The 15,758-nt window shown below is 40.9% G+C and overlaps 1 protein-coding gene across 1 annotated transcript in view; it reads right to left on the reverse strand.

Annotated features, from left to right (window-relative positions):
* PPP2CB (protein phosphatase 2 catalytic subunit beta) overlaps positions 1-11,691 on the reverse strand; it is a 35,259-nt gene extending 23,568 nt beyond the window's left edge. Inside the window, exon 1 of the mRNA XM_040490179.1 lies at positions 11,556-11,691. Within this exon, the coding sequence (XP_040346113.1) occupies positions 11,556-11,657 (102 nt within the window). The 5' untranslated portion in view covers positions 11,658-11,691. The remainder of the gene's footprint in view (positions 1-11,555) is intronic.
* Positions 11,692-15,758: the final 4,067 nt, after the last annotated feature.

Raw genomic sequence — 15,758 nt, forward strand, 5'->3', positions numbered from 1 at the left:
TCTCAGGACTGCTATGTCGACTCTTTTTATACACGTGTGATTGTATATGTAATTCTCATGACTGATTTTTTTTTAAGTTTATTTATTTTGAAAGAAAGAGCACGCGCAAGCAGGGGAGGGGCAGAGAGAGACAGACAGACAGACAGAACCTCCAGCAGGCTCCACACTGCCTGAGCGCAGAGCCCAATGCAGGGCTTGAAGCCACAAACCCGTGAGATCATGACCTGAGCCAAAATAAAGAGTCGGATGCTCAACCAAATGAGCCACCCAGGCGCCGCCCCCCCCCCCCACGAGTGATTTTTAATATGATTTAACACCCAAACTTTAATATCTCTAGGACACAGATAAGACCAAGTTTAAACCTGTAAAGTGAAGGACTGTGGGGATGGTAAATGCCACTTGGCAGGAAGCTGTTACTGCTGCATGGAATGCTGTATACCCATCCATTTAAAAATTTTTTTTTTCAACGTTTATTTATTTTTGGGATAGAGAGAGACAGAGCATGAACGGGGGAGGCGCAGAGAGAGAGGGAGACACAGAATGGGAAACAGGCTCCAGGCTCTGAGCCATCAGCCCAGAGCCTGACGCGGGGCTCGAACTCACGGACCGCGAGATCGTGACCTGGCTGAAGTCGGACGCTTAACCGACTGCGCCAACCAGGCGCCCCTACCCATCCATTTAAACTGGTTTCCTTTCTCACCCATTTAAGACATGTTCTTTCTTGCTGCTATGAACCAAATCTATCTTAGGAAGAGAACTGAGAAAACAAAAATTTGGGAATGATGTTTATATAAAATAGGAGGAAAAAAATATTTTCCCTCCTACCCATGTTTTAGGAACGCATAGTACGTAAATGTACTAAAATCTCCCCTGCCCAACAGGTGAAATTCTACTTCTGTTTTTGTGCTGGTGCCCATCACCAGACCCATATTAAGGAAAAGCTACTGTATTTGGTTTTGGCAGAGTCAGTATGCAAATTTTCTTTCCCCTCTATTTACACATAAATAATTTGCTCTAAAACATAGGTAAATTCATCTTAAGGCTACAGAACAGACTGATCTATGAAAGAGATGAGATTAGGGGCGCCTGGGTGGCGCAATCGGTTGAGCGTCCGACTTCAGCCAGGTCATGATCTCGCAGTCCGTGGGTTCGAGCCCCGCATCGGGCTCTGGGCTGATGGCTCAGAGCCTGGAGCCTGTTTCCGATTCTGTGTCTCCCTCTCTCTCTCTGCCCCTCCCCTGTTCACGCTCTGTCTCTCTCTGTCCCAAAAAAAAATAAACATTGAAAAAAAAAAAGAAAAAAAAAAAGAAAGAGATGAGATTAAATGAAGTTAAAAATCCTACAGACCTAAGTTAATATAAGCAGGGTGCCTGTCCTCCTATAGTTCCAAGATTCTTCCATAAATGACATCTGACCTATTTTTTATTCAAACATACAGTACTATATTAGTTTCAGGGGTACAACAGAATGATTCAACAATTCTACACATCTCTCAATGTTCAAGGTACTCTTAGTCCCCTTTATCTATTTCACCCATGCCCTTACCCCATCCATCCCTCTGGTAATCATCACTTTTTAAAAAAAAAAAAAAAAATCTTTTTTTATGGTTTATTTTTGAGAGACAGAGCACAAGTGGGGGAAGAGCAGACAGAAAGGGGGACACAGAATCCGAACCGGGCTCCAGGCTCTGAGCTGTCAGCACAGAGCCCGATGTGGGGCTCGAACCCACAAACTGTGAGATCGTGACCTTAAGCCGGTCGGACACTTAACTGAGTCACCCAGGCACCCATTTGTTATCTGTATTTAAGAGTCTGTTTTTGTCTCTTTTGGTTGTTGTTTCTTAAATTCCACATACGAGTGAAATCATATGGTATTTGTTTTTCTCTTATTTCACTTAGCATTATACCCTCTAGGTCCATTCATATTGTTGCAAATGGCAAGATTTCATTCTTTTTTATGGCTGGGTAATATTGCATTGCATATATACCATACATCTTCTTTATCCATTCATCTATTGATGGATACTTCAGCTGCTTCCATGTTTTGGCTATTATAAATGATGCTGCAATAAATATAGGGGTGCATATATCTTTTTGAATTAGTGTTTCTGTTTTCGTTGGATAAATATTCAAAAGTGGAATTACTGGATCATATGATCATTCTATTTTTAATTTTTTGAGGAAACTTCATACTGTTTTCCATAGTGGTTGCATCAATTTACCTTCTCACCAAGAGTGCACAAGGGTTCCTTTTTCTCCACATCCTCACCAACACTTGCTATTTCTTGTGTTTTTGACTTTAGCCATATAGTTACAAGCTTCTTCCATAAATGATAAATGACAGCTGACTTTTTTTTAAATACAAGGAAATGAACTTTTCCTTTCAGCTCAGCAACAGTCAATCTGTCTGTTTGCCAAGCAATTTCAAGCCTGGAAACACATATAAAAATAAGTCATATACTCTGTTGAAATAAAAAGAATGAGTTATGTGTATGCGTATAGGTCATGATATATTGTTCAGTAAAAAAAGTTTTACGATGTTATATCTATGATCCCATTTTAATAATAACATTATACCAAAAACATTCCCCTCCCCAACAGATGTTTTTTGCCTCTCAAGAACAAGGTCTGGAAAACTATGTTTGTCTCTGAGGTAGGAAGGCAGTGGTTGGGGAAGGTGGGTGCAACAGTGAAGAGCATTTGTGTTCTTTTCCCTACATTTCTGTGTTAAAATTTTTAAAAAGTCCTTTTTAAATCTGAAAAATAAAATTTTAAACTTCAAAAAAAAAAAATCCAGATGGCAAGAACTTAATTATAAAAACAACCAGGGAGCTATATCCATATGATACAAATTTATTCAGCCAATAAAAGAAATGAAGAAATGAAGTACTGATATGTGCTACAACATGGAAGAATCTTGAAAATTTTATGCTAACTGAAAAAAGCCAGACACAAAAGACTACATATTGCATGATTTCATTTATATAAAATATCTAGAATAGAGACATTTTATAGAGACAACCTATAGAGAAAGTAAATTAGTGGCTGCCAAGGGATGGGGGAAGGGTGAAATGGGGAGTAACTGCTAATGGGCACAGAGTTTCTTTTTTGGGGTGACGAAAATGTATGAAATACTGCTGTAGCCCAATGGGGTTAGAAAAAAATTATTTAGTGGATATGAATCCTACCCCAATAATTTCTCTTTAATACAGGCAATTCTCACTTTGTATTAGTTCCTATATGCATGAATTTCAGTCACCATGGTTTAGTTAAATTAGGCCCCCAATAACAAGGTTCAAATTTAAGTTACCACAGTATATTTACTGTAATTAAAAATTCTGCTGCTAGGGCACCTGGGTGGCTTAGTCGGTTAAGCAGCCAACTCTTGATTTCAGGGTCGTGAGTTCAAGCCTCATGCTGGGCTCTGCACTGGGTGTGAAGCCTACTTAAAAAAAAATTTTTTTTTTTTTTTTGCAGGGTGCCTGGGTGGCTCAGTCAGTTAAGCATCCAAGTTGATTTCGGTCATGATGTCATGGTATGTGGGTTCAAGCCCTGTTTTGGGCTCTTTGCTGACAGTGAGGAGCCTGCTTGGGACTTTCTCTCTCTCTGACCCCCCCTGCTCATGTGCTCTCTCCCTCTCTCTCAAAATAAATAAACTTTATTATTTTTTGCTGCTGGTATACAAGTTACTATATAAGCAAGAGGTGCAGCATCACGATCAATAACAATCACATCACTTCTTTCAAAACTTTAAGGGATGGGTCATAGCACATTTGTTACTAGGTTTACACCCAGAGAGCAAAATGTACAGCTATGTTGCCTCCTTATCTTCTAGCAATAAACTCATGTGACATTTTACAAAAATGGATACTCAAAAAGAAGGATTTGGTCAACAATGATGAAACTGCAGCAAAGAAATGAAAAGTGGTAAAACTCAATGAAATTCAAATAAAAAATATATCAAAGAAATGGCTGTCTATGAGATATGGATACTGCTGCTGCTGGAGAGGCTCTAAATACGCAGCTAGAAAATAGTGACATAAATAAATAAGGAAACTTATTGACATATATGAAGAAAGTGGTTGTGATGAGGAGAATGAATATATCCCAGAGGAAGTGATGCTGGCAAAAATCTCAGTAAAGAAGCTCTCAGAGACATCTTGCAACATGGAAAACACAAACAAAAAAATGTTGGTAGCTGATCCAAACTTAAGGTAGAGGTGCTTGGGTGGCTCAACTGGTTAAGCATCTGACTCTTGATGTGAGCTCATGTCATGATCTCAGTCTGTGAGTTTGAGCCCCACGTCAGGCTCTGTGCTGACAGTGTGGAGGCTGCTTTGGATTCTCTCTCCCCCTCTCTCTGCCCTTCCCCCACTCACTCGATCTCTCAAAAATAAACATTTTAAAAAAATGCAGGGACACCTGGGTGGTTCAGTCAGTTAAACATCCCACTTTGGCTCAGGTCATGATCTCATGGTTTGTGGGTTTGAGCCCCACATGTGGCTGTCTGCTGTCTGGAGCCTGCTTTGGATCCTCTGAGCCTCACCCCCTTCTCCCAAAATAAATAAATTAAAAAAAATACATATTTTTTTTTTAAATGCAGATTTTTGGACATGCCAAAACATAATCAGTTTCTGGGATGGAATTAAGGAATCCGAATTTTTTTCTTTCCCGAGTGTTTCTTATGTACAAAGTTTAAGGAAAAGCTGAACCATCTGACTACACAAAAATGCTAAAATGTCCAGTAAAAATTACAAGAATAGGCAAAGAATATTTTAAACATTAAATGGTCAACATTCTGCATTTTCAGAGTTTACAGAATCAAGAAAAGAAAATGTTATGAAATTACAACAAAGAACATACCAACTCAATTTGTAGGAAAATACCTCATATCCTACACACTCTAAGATTCTGATAAATCTACCCATGTTTTCTTCATGTATTTTGGCATTATTTTCCCCCTAATTATTTATTACAAGTTCTTGTCACCTAAAATTTGTTACGAAGTAAAAATCTGTATATGTTAAGAACCTTCCCCAAAGAGAGGTCTGGCATCTGCTCTTGCCTACTGGGTTGGGTGACCCGGTGCCAGTTCTGCCTCTGGAGACAAGACATCAGGCCCTCCTGAACTCTGCCCTGTGTGTCTCTTCCCTTGGCTGATTTTAATCTGTATTCTTTCCCTGCAATCATGAGTACATTCTGCGAGGCCTTCCTGTGAATTACTGAACCTGAGAGAGCGGCTGTGGAACCCACAGGACGTGTAACTGGTGTCAAAAACGAGGGTAGTCTTCGGAATGTGCCCTCTAACTCCTGCAACACACTTTCAGATCACAAAAGTAAATCATCTAATGAATAATTTGCTAGGCTTTCTCTGACTAGTCTGTTCAAAGAGCCTCCTAAGCTCAAGTCCATCACTCCCTTCTATCCTCTGCTTTTCTTCCTACCAAGAACCACCGTCTGGCATTCTATTAAATCTGTTTATCATCAGTCTCCTCTTCTGTTCACAGCTGAATCTCCAGCACTTTGAACAGTGTCTGGCACACAGGAGTGCAACTAAAATTTGCTGAATCTATGGTATAAAAAATACAATGCCAGCATTTATTCGACCATTCTTTTCTTTCTCATTTCTCGAAGAAGTGTCTCTATTGCTACTAAAGCAAAGGCAAGACTGCAGAGCCAACTCTGCTCCTTATCTAGGTCGTGTGGGAAATCTTTCAAAAGTAGAAGACACTTTGTAAGTATTTTCCTCTCTAGAAATGAAAAGAGAAAAATTAAAGAATAGGCTACATATTACTTTGGCACATTAAAAAAATTACATGCTAAAAAGTCACTTCAAAAAATATTTCATATAAGATGGAAGAGGTGAGGGTACGATCCCACCTTCCCATCCTATTCCCAAAATAAAATGACTGCCTTTGTATAAATTATTATTTAACAGATCTTCAATGGAACTTTGCATGCTTTCATTGTGCTATATCACAATGCCATTGTAGTGCAAGTCACTTATCTTAGACTGTACCTCAAGATTATCATTTAACTCTTGCTCAAAAAAGGGCAGTTTGCAAGGCATAATCAACTGTCCCAGACTATAAGAGACAGCAAACCAAGTCTAGGCTTGAGCTCCCCACCATTCCCTAGAAAAGAAACCAAATCTATAATAAACTGACCTCATTCCCTAGATTAATATGATTATTAAAGAAATTTAGACTTGAAAAGATACAAGAAGCATAAACAAGATTTAATCATTAGTAAAGGAATAGTCTGGAAGAAAATATTTCTTTATATAAGTTATTTTAAAGAACCAAGATTAGGATAACATTTAACTATGTTTACATCAAGAAGAATCAGTATAGGGGAATCACTTCAAAACAAAATTCCTATTTAAAGTAGACTCAAATTCTTACACGCAATAGATTACATCTATGATTTTAATGCCATTCTTAGAACAACTAAGTTCAGAAAACAGATACACTTTAAAACACAGCAATTGTTTTGGCATTAATTTTATCTTCAACTTCTGGTATTTGGTTTCCTTTTAGCAAAGAAGGACTTCATTCAGCAAGTCCCTCATAGTATTTATCCTGAAGAAAAGACTGTGAAGAAAAAATTCATACAGGCTCTTCACATTAGAATAAAAGGCACCTACTACAAAGAAAACTATTCCATGCGAAAAAAATATGTAATGTAGACATCTTCATTTTATCTACCTACAGAGATGATTTTACACATCATATAGAGTTGAGAAATGAACTGATTTTAAAAAGTCTGCTTTCTAATCATTAGCATTTAGTGCTAGTCTAGTTTGGTTTAGTTTCTTTACCTGCCTGCTATGAGAGGCTGGCTTAGATAAGCATGGAAAATGACTGGTTCGGTCAGCAAAATTGGGTTTTAACCTCATAGTCCACTGTAATGAGGTCATTCTTTGTTACAGTTAGAAGGGAAGGAGCTACTTTCTACATCACTGCATTTTAGACTCTATCAAATGGACCACCAGAGCTTAAGAGAAGTTAAAATGAAGGACCAGTTAGGCTTTCTGATTACTAAGACCACTATTTTTTAGCTACAACCTATCAAAGAAAAAAGTAATCTAAGAGATTTTTCTTGCTCACAAAAATCATTCATTTTTATGAGACTCTAATCTTCACTAAGATGGTTTTAAGCATTCAGGAATTTAAGCACACTATTTCACATTAATGAGGTAAGTAATATCCTAATGATATTTCTGTTTATTTCAAGGCTGAGGCCACAACCCAGAAACATATCCATTAGTTTAACATAAGATTTACATATTTACACTCCTACACAAACCTCAAAAAAAAAAAAAAGCTTATTTATTTTGAGAGAGGGAGGGGCAGAGAGGGAGAGAGAGAATTTCAAGGAGGCTCCCTGCTGTCAGTACAGAGCCTGTTCTCTGTGGGGCTCGATTTCACAAATGGTGAGATCATGACCTGAGCCAAAACCAAGAGTCCGAAATTTAACCTACTGAGCCACCCAGGTGCCCCAAGCCTCAAAATTTTTCTAAGTAGGCACTTTGTAATCATCAGAATAAAGATCTGCTAGCACACAGCTAAATCTCCTTACCTACTTACAGTATCATTGCCCGGGTTCTTCAGTATAAAATAAAGCTTACTGGATAAAAGAGCCTAAAAAGTTTCTCTTCCTGAGATGCTACCAAGAATTAAATATAGTTCTAGTCACACAATGTCCTGAACAGCGCCAGACTGGCTCTCCAGGCATACTATCTTTTAAAATTACTGTACACACGGCTGTTGCAGAAATGAATCACAGAAACTGATTCTCTATGCACATTAGTCAAATTTGCAATTGGCTTCAAAAGCTGGACTGTTAATTTAAGAGCTAGTCCTCTCAGAAGATGTACCTTATTATTTTATGCAAACAATTTTCTTTCTATACAAAAATGAACCTGGAAGGCCAGACCACATCTTTTGTAGTTCTTCCCCATTTGGCACTTGGATGGCCTTACTTTTGGATGGATGGATCTTACTTTTGCCATTCTCTCAAAATAGGGCTTTTACCAGTCCCACTTTGGTTTCAATTTCAGCTGACTCCTTCAGTGTTTAGGCAACCTGAATTACAACAGGAATTTAATTTTGAGGGAAAAAAATCACCACTATATAAAGCAATGTCCTATAGAGTATTTTCATTAGACTCCAAAAGATTCCCATTAAAAAACAAAAAACAAAAAACCATGTAGTCACAAAGAATTGAACCAAAAGATGGTCTGTATAACTAGGTTTAACATTTTATTTTTCTTTTATATTCCTTCTTTATGCCTGCCATTCTTGACCTGGACAGGTAGAGGAAGTACTAAGTAGACCAGGCAAGGAGTTTAAAGTCACTTCACAAAATTGTTACTAATTCTAGTACTTTGTGCTTCAGATAACAGAGACTACATGAAATACAGAAACTATATTTTTCAGGGTTATACAACCACTACACATAAAACCTCACATCAACACAGCTATTTAATTTGCATCTTTTCCCAAAAGAAAATGAGATGACAGATTTAAAACGAGGTAAAACGGAGGCACCTGAGTGGCTCAGTCAGTTAAGCTTCTGACTTCGACTTAGGTCACCATCTATCTCACAGTTAGTGAGTTCAAGCCCTGGTTGGGAGCCTGCTTCGGATTCTCTGTCTCCCTCTCTGCGTGCTCTCTCAAAAATAAACAAACATTAAAAAAATAAATAAAAAATAAAACAAGATAAAATGGCTATTTTTACTTGGCTTTTTCTAAGATTCACTCACTGAGGGCTTCTTGCTTGTTAGTACTTTATCTGTGGTATCTTTAAAAAAATTTTTTAATGTTTATTATTTATTTTTGAGAGAGAGAGAGAGAGAGAGAGAGAGAGAGAGAGAGAGAGAGAGAACACACGCAAGCAGGGGAGGGTCAAAGAGAGAGACAGAGAATGAATCTGAAGCAGGCTCCAGGCTCTGAGCTGTCAGCACAGAGCCCAACGCGGGGCTAAAACCCACAAACCGTGAGATCATGACCTGAGCTGAAGTCGGACGCTCAACCAACTGAGCCACCCAAGGCGCCCCTATCTGGGTAGTATTTTAATGTTACTCTCGTCTTACAAAAAAGGAATTAGAGGTGCAATGAGACTGGGTTTAAACTCAGATATGCTGACTACCAAAGTTCATTGTAAGTAAATAGCACACCTGTCAGGAAAAAGAATGTTAGGGGTAGAGATATAAAGTGGAAACCAAAGACTAAGGTTAGAAGACAATACATATGCCACCAAGAAACACCACAGTGGCCATGAGAGGGTTGTAAAACTAAGCATTGCTCAAAAGGGTGGTGAGAAAGAAATACTATATTACACTTCTCCAGTCCATTGGCAATTCCACCTAAGGGGTAGAGGCCACAGATAAAAGGCTGGGTTATTTTCACTTAAAAATTCATGTTTAGTGGATATGAGCTTTTTTTTTTTTTTAAGTAGTGGGGTAGCTAGGTGGCTCAGTCAGTTAAGCATCTGACTTTTAATTTCGGGTCAGATCACGATCTCATGGTTCATGGGATTGAGCCCCACACTGGGCTCGTGACGACAGCATGGAGCCTGCTTGGGTTTCTCTGTCTCCCTCTCTCCCTGCCCTCCCCCTCTTGCCCATGTGCTCGCTATCTCTCAAAATAAAAAAAAATTAAAAAGAGTGAGGAATTTATAAGCTTAAATATACCTATAAGGTCCTAGAGATCTGTAGTCCAATTTATTTAAGTGCTGAAGTACAAATAATCTCTCTTAACAAATACAGAAAACTTCCTCAGATGATTAAGACTGAAGCGTGATTGAGGGGTGCCTGGCTGGCTCAGGGGGAGCCTGTGGCTCTTGATCTCGGGGTGGTGAGTTGGAGCCCCACGTTGCATGTAGAAATTACTTAAATGAATAAAATAAAATAAAATGACTTAAGTGTGATTGGGAAGTGGTACAATACTCTTCTCTATAAACGTTATCTTAAAATTATTTTAGTCAAAGGGAAAAACTGATTCAACACCAACTCTGTTCACAACTTCAAGTCTGTATCTAATACTCACAGCAGGGTTAACCGACTCAACTAATTTCAAAACTAGGTATTTCAAAATTGAATGTTGACACTAGGCCTTGAGAGAGCAATTTAAAATGGAAATTTTAAGACTCGTGAAATTATAGATTATCAAATAAGAAAACAATGTCGACTTGAAGCTATAAGTAATGTTTGTTTCAGAAAGAAAAAAAAAAAACACCACTGGGTTGGCAGTTCTATTTACAGAAATTCTCCCGTGTTAAGAGTTATAATTATTTAATACATAACAGTCCTTGGCAACCTTACTTGTTAAAAACACTGTTCTAGATTATTAGCTATTACTCCTCCATCCGTTAAGTTGCATAATTTTAAGAGTGCCCTATTATTTTCTTCTTCAATGCATTTCTGAGGCGTCCTGATTTCCAAACAAAATGATCAAACAACTCTTACAGATTATGCCTTAAAAATACAAACCCCACAGCAGTAAGAATAAATAACTTTGTTACTCTTTCCTACAGGACTTTTTCTACATAAAAACGTGTGAAAATTTAGTCTCGATTATAAAAACTGAATAAGAAAAATCCCAGACTTTAAAATGGAGAGTGCGAAATGATCCCAGTGGTTAAGAAAACAATGGATACAGAATTCTGAAAGTTGCCCAAGATCACTCAATCAAGAACAACTGTCAGCAGTTAACCACCTGCATATTTTATTATTCTTTGGGATAGGGGGAAAACAAAAACAAACCCAAACACTTTAGATAGAATAGAAACGGAAATAACTTTTTGAAAAGGGTTATTGTGCACTAAAACACGTTCCCATTCATCATTTCAAGTAATCACCGTTGCCAAACTTAAGACATGCTGTCTTGTTTTTGACAATAAACATTTTGCTTCCAAGGCCACTCAGTGCGAAGACCAGTCACCATCTGTTTCAACCACAGTCAACCTCTATTTAAAACATCAGCCCGCCATTACAGCCATCCCTCCACAAACAAACGCGTGACACATCCCAGGTTAGTGATTTTTTTAAAGGCCCTGATTCACCTGAGAAAATTCCTACGTCTACTAAAAAGTTCATTAATAGTAATAACATCCAGGTTAACTTTCGGTGCATTTTCAAATGAGATTGCATTAATTTGCCTGCATTCTAAAGCGCCGAGATCGCCAGTCCCCACGTGAAACGTTAGGGTCAGTAATCCCCAGAAGAGCGGCGGTGACCCCAATAAAATCTAGGGCGTGGATTCCTGATGCCATGTTTCCCCGCCCATCTCCACCGGACTCCTTAGGCCAGCGAAGTGAGCTTCCGGATGGGGCCCTAGGGTGGGCCCAGAGGAGAGGTGGAGCCCGGGGAGGCCCCCTGAAGCTAGGTCATGGAATGGCCCGTCCCGCCGCCCGGGTGGACGTCCCAGCCGGGAGACGCAGCCCGACGGGGACCCGGACCGGCTACGCGGGGCACAGGGCGGACAGGCCCGGGAGGGGAGGGGCCGCCCCCACCCAGCCAAACGCTCCCACATTTCTTCTTTTTTCTCTTACCTTTTCGCACAGCGTCCGCACTTGGTTCTCGTTAAGCTGTTTACACTCGTTCAGCTGCTCGACCCACTGGTCGAGCTCCTTGGTGAACGCCTTGTCGTCCATGGCGGCCCGATCCCCCTTCCCTGCCGCCTCCCTCCCCCCTCCCCGCCCCTACCCACCCCTACCCCGGGCGCCGCTCCCCTCTCTCGCTGCCGACGCCGCCGCCAGCTCCCAGCGGGAGAGGAGGGAGCCGGGGAGGGTGGCTGCGGGCCCCTCGCCCCGCCCAAGGCCAGCGGGCGGCTCCGGGCGCAGGGCCTCGAGACCCTCGCCCGCCCGGCTGCGCGCCCCGGGAGTCGGTGAAGGGCGAGGGAAGTTTAGGGGGGAGTGAGGCGCGGGTCTTCGGCGCAACACCCTACAGAGGCTAACCACCCGCCGCCTCACGCCCGCCCGCCCGCTTCTCCCGGCTCTTTCGCCCCCTCTCTCGCTCTTTCTCTCCCCTCCCTCTGGGTTTCCGTCATCGCCTGGGCATTTCCGCCGGGAACAGGCGAGCTGGCGGCGCCGGCGGGGCTAGGGACGCGGAGGGTTGCAGCGCCTCCTTGTGGCTTGGAGGACAAACGGCCCGTGGGGGTCAAGGGTGGCCCCTATTTTACCCTTCTCCTTACTCACTTGGGGTCCGGACCAATCTCTTCCGGTTCTCCCTTCACATCCTTTTCTCTGGGAATTTAGACCCACCTTAGTCTCCGGCAGGGCTGTTTCAGCGCTCTGGAGAGGAATTGGGAAACCTGTGCCTTTCCTCAGCTGCATTGTCTCCCCAGAGTCTAGCACTCTCCCATAGCAAGCATTCAATATTTATTGGGTGTATAAATGAATTCTTTCTAGCCTTATCTCTGCAACTAAGTAGCTGTGGACCCTAATATATTGAAGCCTCCCTTTCATGAATTCTCTGTATGACAACAATCTGTGTCCCTTCCAGCTCCAGCATTCTTTACTGCATTTACTGCAGTGTTTCCTGAGTTCTAGTGATTTGTACATTCAACATATATTTATTGAACAACTGTTAACTGCTAGATCCCTCGTACAGCAGGTGCTAAACAGCCATACTGACTATATAGAAGGCACATACTACTGCCAACTCAACCCAAGTGAAAGAAGAAGGCAAGTTTCCTATCTTGGCTTTGCCAACTTCATAGGTGTGTTCTTGCATCCAGTTTCCCCCAGCCTCGGATTCCTCATCTGTTAAAAGGGCTCAGTAAGGTCTACCTTTTCAGGTTGTGAAGAAACATTTACAAGTGCCTATCCAATAGTACAGTAAGGGGTTAACATGTTAGTTGTCTTTTCCCTCCTGGGCAACAGTTACAGAAAGCTTTTGGAAGGTGGCATTTGGGGGCACCTGGGTGGTTCAGTCGGTTAAACGTCTGACTCGTGATCTCGGCTCAGGTCATGATCTCACAGAGTGGTGAATTCGAGCCCTATGTTGGGCTCTGCGCTGACAGCATGGGGCCTGCTCAGGATTCTCTCTCTCCCTACCTGGCCCTCCCCTACTCATGCTCTCTCTCTCCTTCAGAATAAATAAATAAACTTAAAAAATTTTTTTTAATAAGGGAAGGTGGTATATGAACTGAAGTTTGCACCTTCTCCCCAAGCAAAACCTTGAAGTTGCCTGGAGAAGAGGAAAAAAATTACATATATATATATATATATACACACACACACATACATAATTATGCACACATATGTATATACATATACATACATACATATATATACACATATATATGTACATACATATATACACATACATATATAATTGTTATTATTTTTGGTAGAGAACACATGTGTGAAATGTGGTCTGGAAAGCTACTTCTTTCAACAGAAATAGGTCATATGATGGGAAATCAGGCTGGAGGAAATCTTGATCTCAAGTGACTTGTAAATAGTACTAGACCCATTAAAGAACAAAACATGAAAAGGTGATGAAACAATACTGAAGAGAAGGGACACGTGTATGATTGCAGTAGATGTTGCAGTATCTGAGGACGTTAGTCTATTATCTATAAAGGCTTAAAGGAGGCTGAGTTTCAGCCAAACCTGGAAAGCTCAGATTGCAAATGTAAGTGGTTATTTTCAAAGTTCCTAGAGAAAATGGATTGAGCATAGAAAAACATACCCAGAGGAGAAATGGGAACCATGGATAGTGTTTGGGGAGGCAAGTACTTGAAGTGCAAGCAAATGTGTTTGGAGTTAATGTGAGAGAATGTTCTTAGAGTTGGGGGTAGGGAAGAGAGTTTGTGAAAAGAGTGCTTCCGAAAAGTTCAGTCAAGTTATGCTGTCAAGGAAAAACGAATGCTTTTTTGAGTCCTTCCTAGAGACCATGCATTTCACTTGTATCTTCTCATTTAATCCTCCAATAATCCTATTATCCTCCATTTTACACATAAAGAAACAGATACGTAGGGGTTTAAAAACACGTCCAAGTCACACAGGTAATAACTGGTGGAGTAGGAATGAGTACCCAAGTCTGTCTTGCTGCCATTCCTGTACTTTCTGTTCTATGACCTCAGCAGTCTGACAGGAGTAGGGAAGGCTGGACATTGGCAGACCAGTCAGGAGACTTGGTGAGTGCAATATCAGTTTTTGGTATTTTGGTTGTAAAGGCATCTTAATTAAAAATAAAAGCCATAATCCTTAAACATCTTTCTTTCTTTGCACTTTTCTTCTGTCACATATGTATGTATGTATGTATATGTTGTGTGTTTCATCCTGCAGAAAATAACCATCAACCTCTAATCCTTGCTAATTACTCGCCATGTAAAACTGCATTTAATCTTAAGTTTGCAAGCCAGTTCTAAATTTGTTTACCAGAAATGTTCTTGTTTTTATTTGCCAACCTCTTTCCTTTAGAAAAATTAAAAAAATTTTTTTAAGTTTATTTATTTTGAAAGAGAGAGCAGGGGAGGGGCAGAGAGAGGAGGAGAGAAAAAGAATCCTAAGCAGGCTCTGCACTCACAGGGCAGAGCCCAATGCAGGGTTCAAACTCAGCAACTGTGAGATCATGACCCGAGCTGAAATCAGGAGTCCGAGGCTTAACTGACTGAGCCACGCAGGTGCCCCTAAATTAATTAATTAATATTTTCATTTTTATTAAAATTTTTTAATGTTTATTTTTGAGACAGACAGAGACAAAGTGTGAGTGGGCAAGGGACAGAGAGAGAGGGAGACACAGAGTCCAAAGCAGGCTCCAGGCTCTGAGCCTTTAGCCCAGAGCCTGATGCAGGGCTGAAATCCACAAACTGTAAGATCGTGACCTGAGCTGAAGTCAGACGCTCAACTGACTGAGCCACCCAGGTGTCCCTAAAAGTTTCTTTTAATGTTTATTCATTTTTGAGAGAGAGGGCTGGGGGAGGGGGGAGAGAAACAGAGAGAGAGGAAGACACAGAATCTGAAGCAGGCTCCAGGTTCTGAGCTGTCAGCCCAGAGCCCGATGTGGGGCTCCAGCTCATGAACCCCAAGAAGATGACCTGAGCTGGAGTTATTCAGTTAACCAACTAAGCCACCCAGGCGTTCCTACCTTTTTCCTTTTGATCAAAGAATTTTAAAATCATTGACTTCAGCAGATCCTTTGCCTTAAAATTACGTGTTCGGGTGCCTGGGTGGCTCAGTCGGTTAAACATCTGACTTTGGCCTAGGTCATGATCTCATAGTTCTGGAGTTAAGGCCTGAGTTGGGCTTCAGCACAGAGCCTGGAGCCTGTTTCAGATTCTGTGTCTCCCTCTCTCTTTGCCCCTTCTCCTCTCACACTCTGTCTCAAAAATAAATAAACGTTAAAAAAAATTACATGTTAGATATAGGGCACCTGGGTGGCTCAGTCAGTTGGGCGTCTGACTCTTGCATTTGGCTCAGGTCATGATCTCATGGTTCATGGGTTCGGAGCCTTGTGTCTGACTTTGTGTCAAACATGGAGGCTGCCTGGGATTCTTAATCTCTTCCTCTCTCTCTCTCTGCCCTTTCTCTGCCTGCTCTCTCTCTCAAAATAAACAAACTTGAAAAAATAATATTACATGTAATATTTGTTCTTACACAACTGACTAGGTTCTTTTATTTTTTTTAATTTTTAAAATTTTTTTAATGTTTAATTATTTCTGAGACAGAGAGAGACAGAGCATGAGTGGGGGAGGGTCAGAGAGAGAGGGAGACACAGAATCTGAAACAGGCTCCAGGCTCTGA

The sequence above is a fragment of the Herpailurus yagouaroundi genome, unplaced genomic scaffold, assembly GCF_014898765.1.
Source record: "Herpailurus yagouaroundi ecotype Mexico unplaced genomic scaffold, PumYag 181, whole genome shotgun sequence".
In the NCBI taxonomy this organism is placed as follows: Eukaryota; Metazoa; Chordata; class Mammalia; order Carnivora; family Felidae; genus Herpailurus; species Herpailurus yagouaroundi.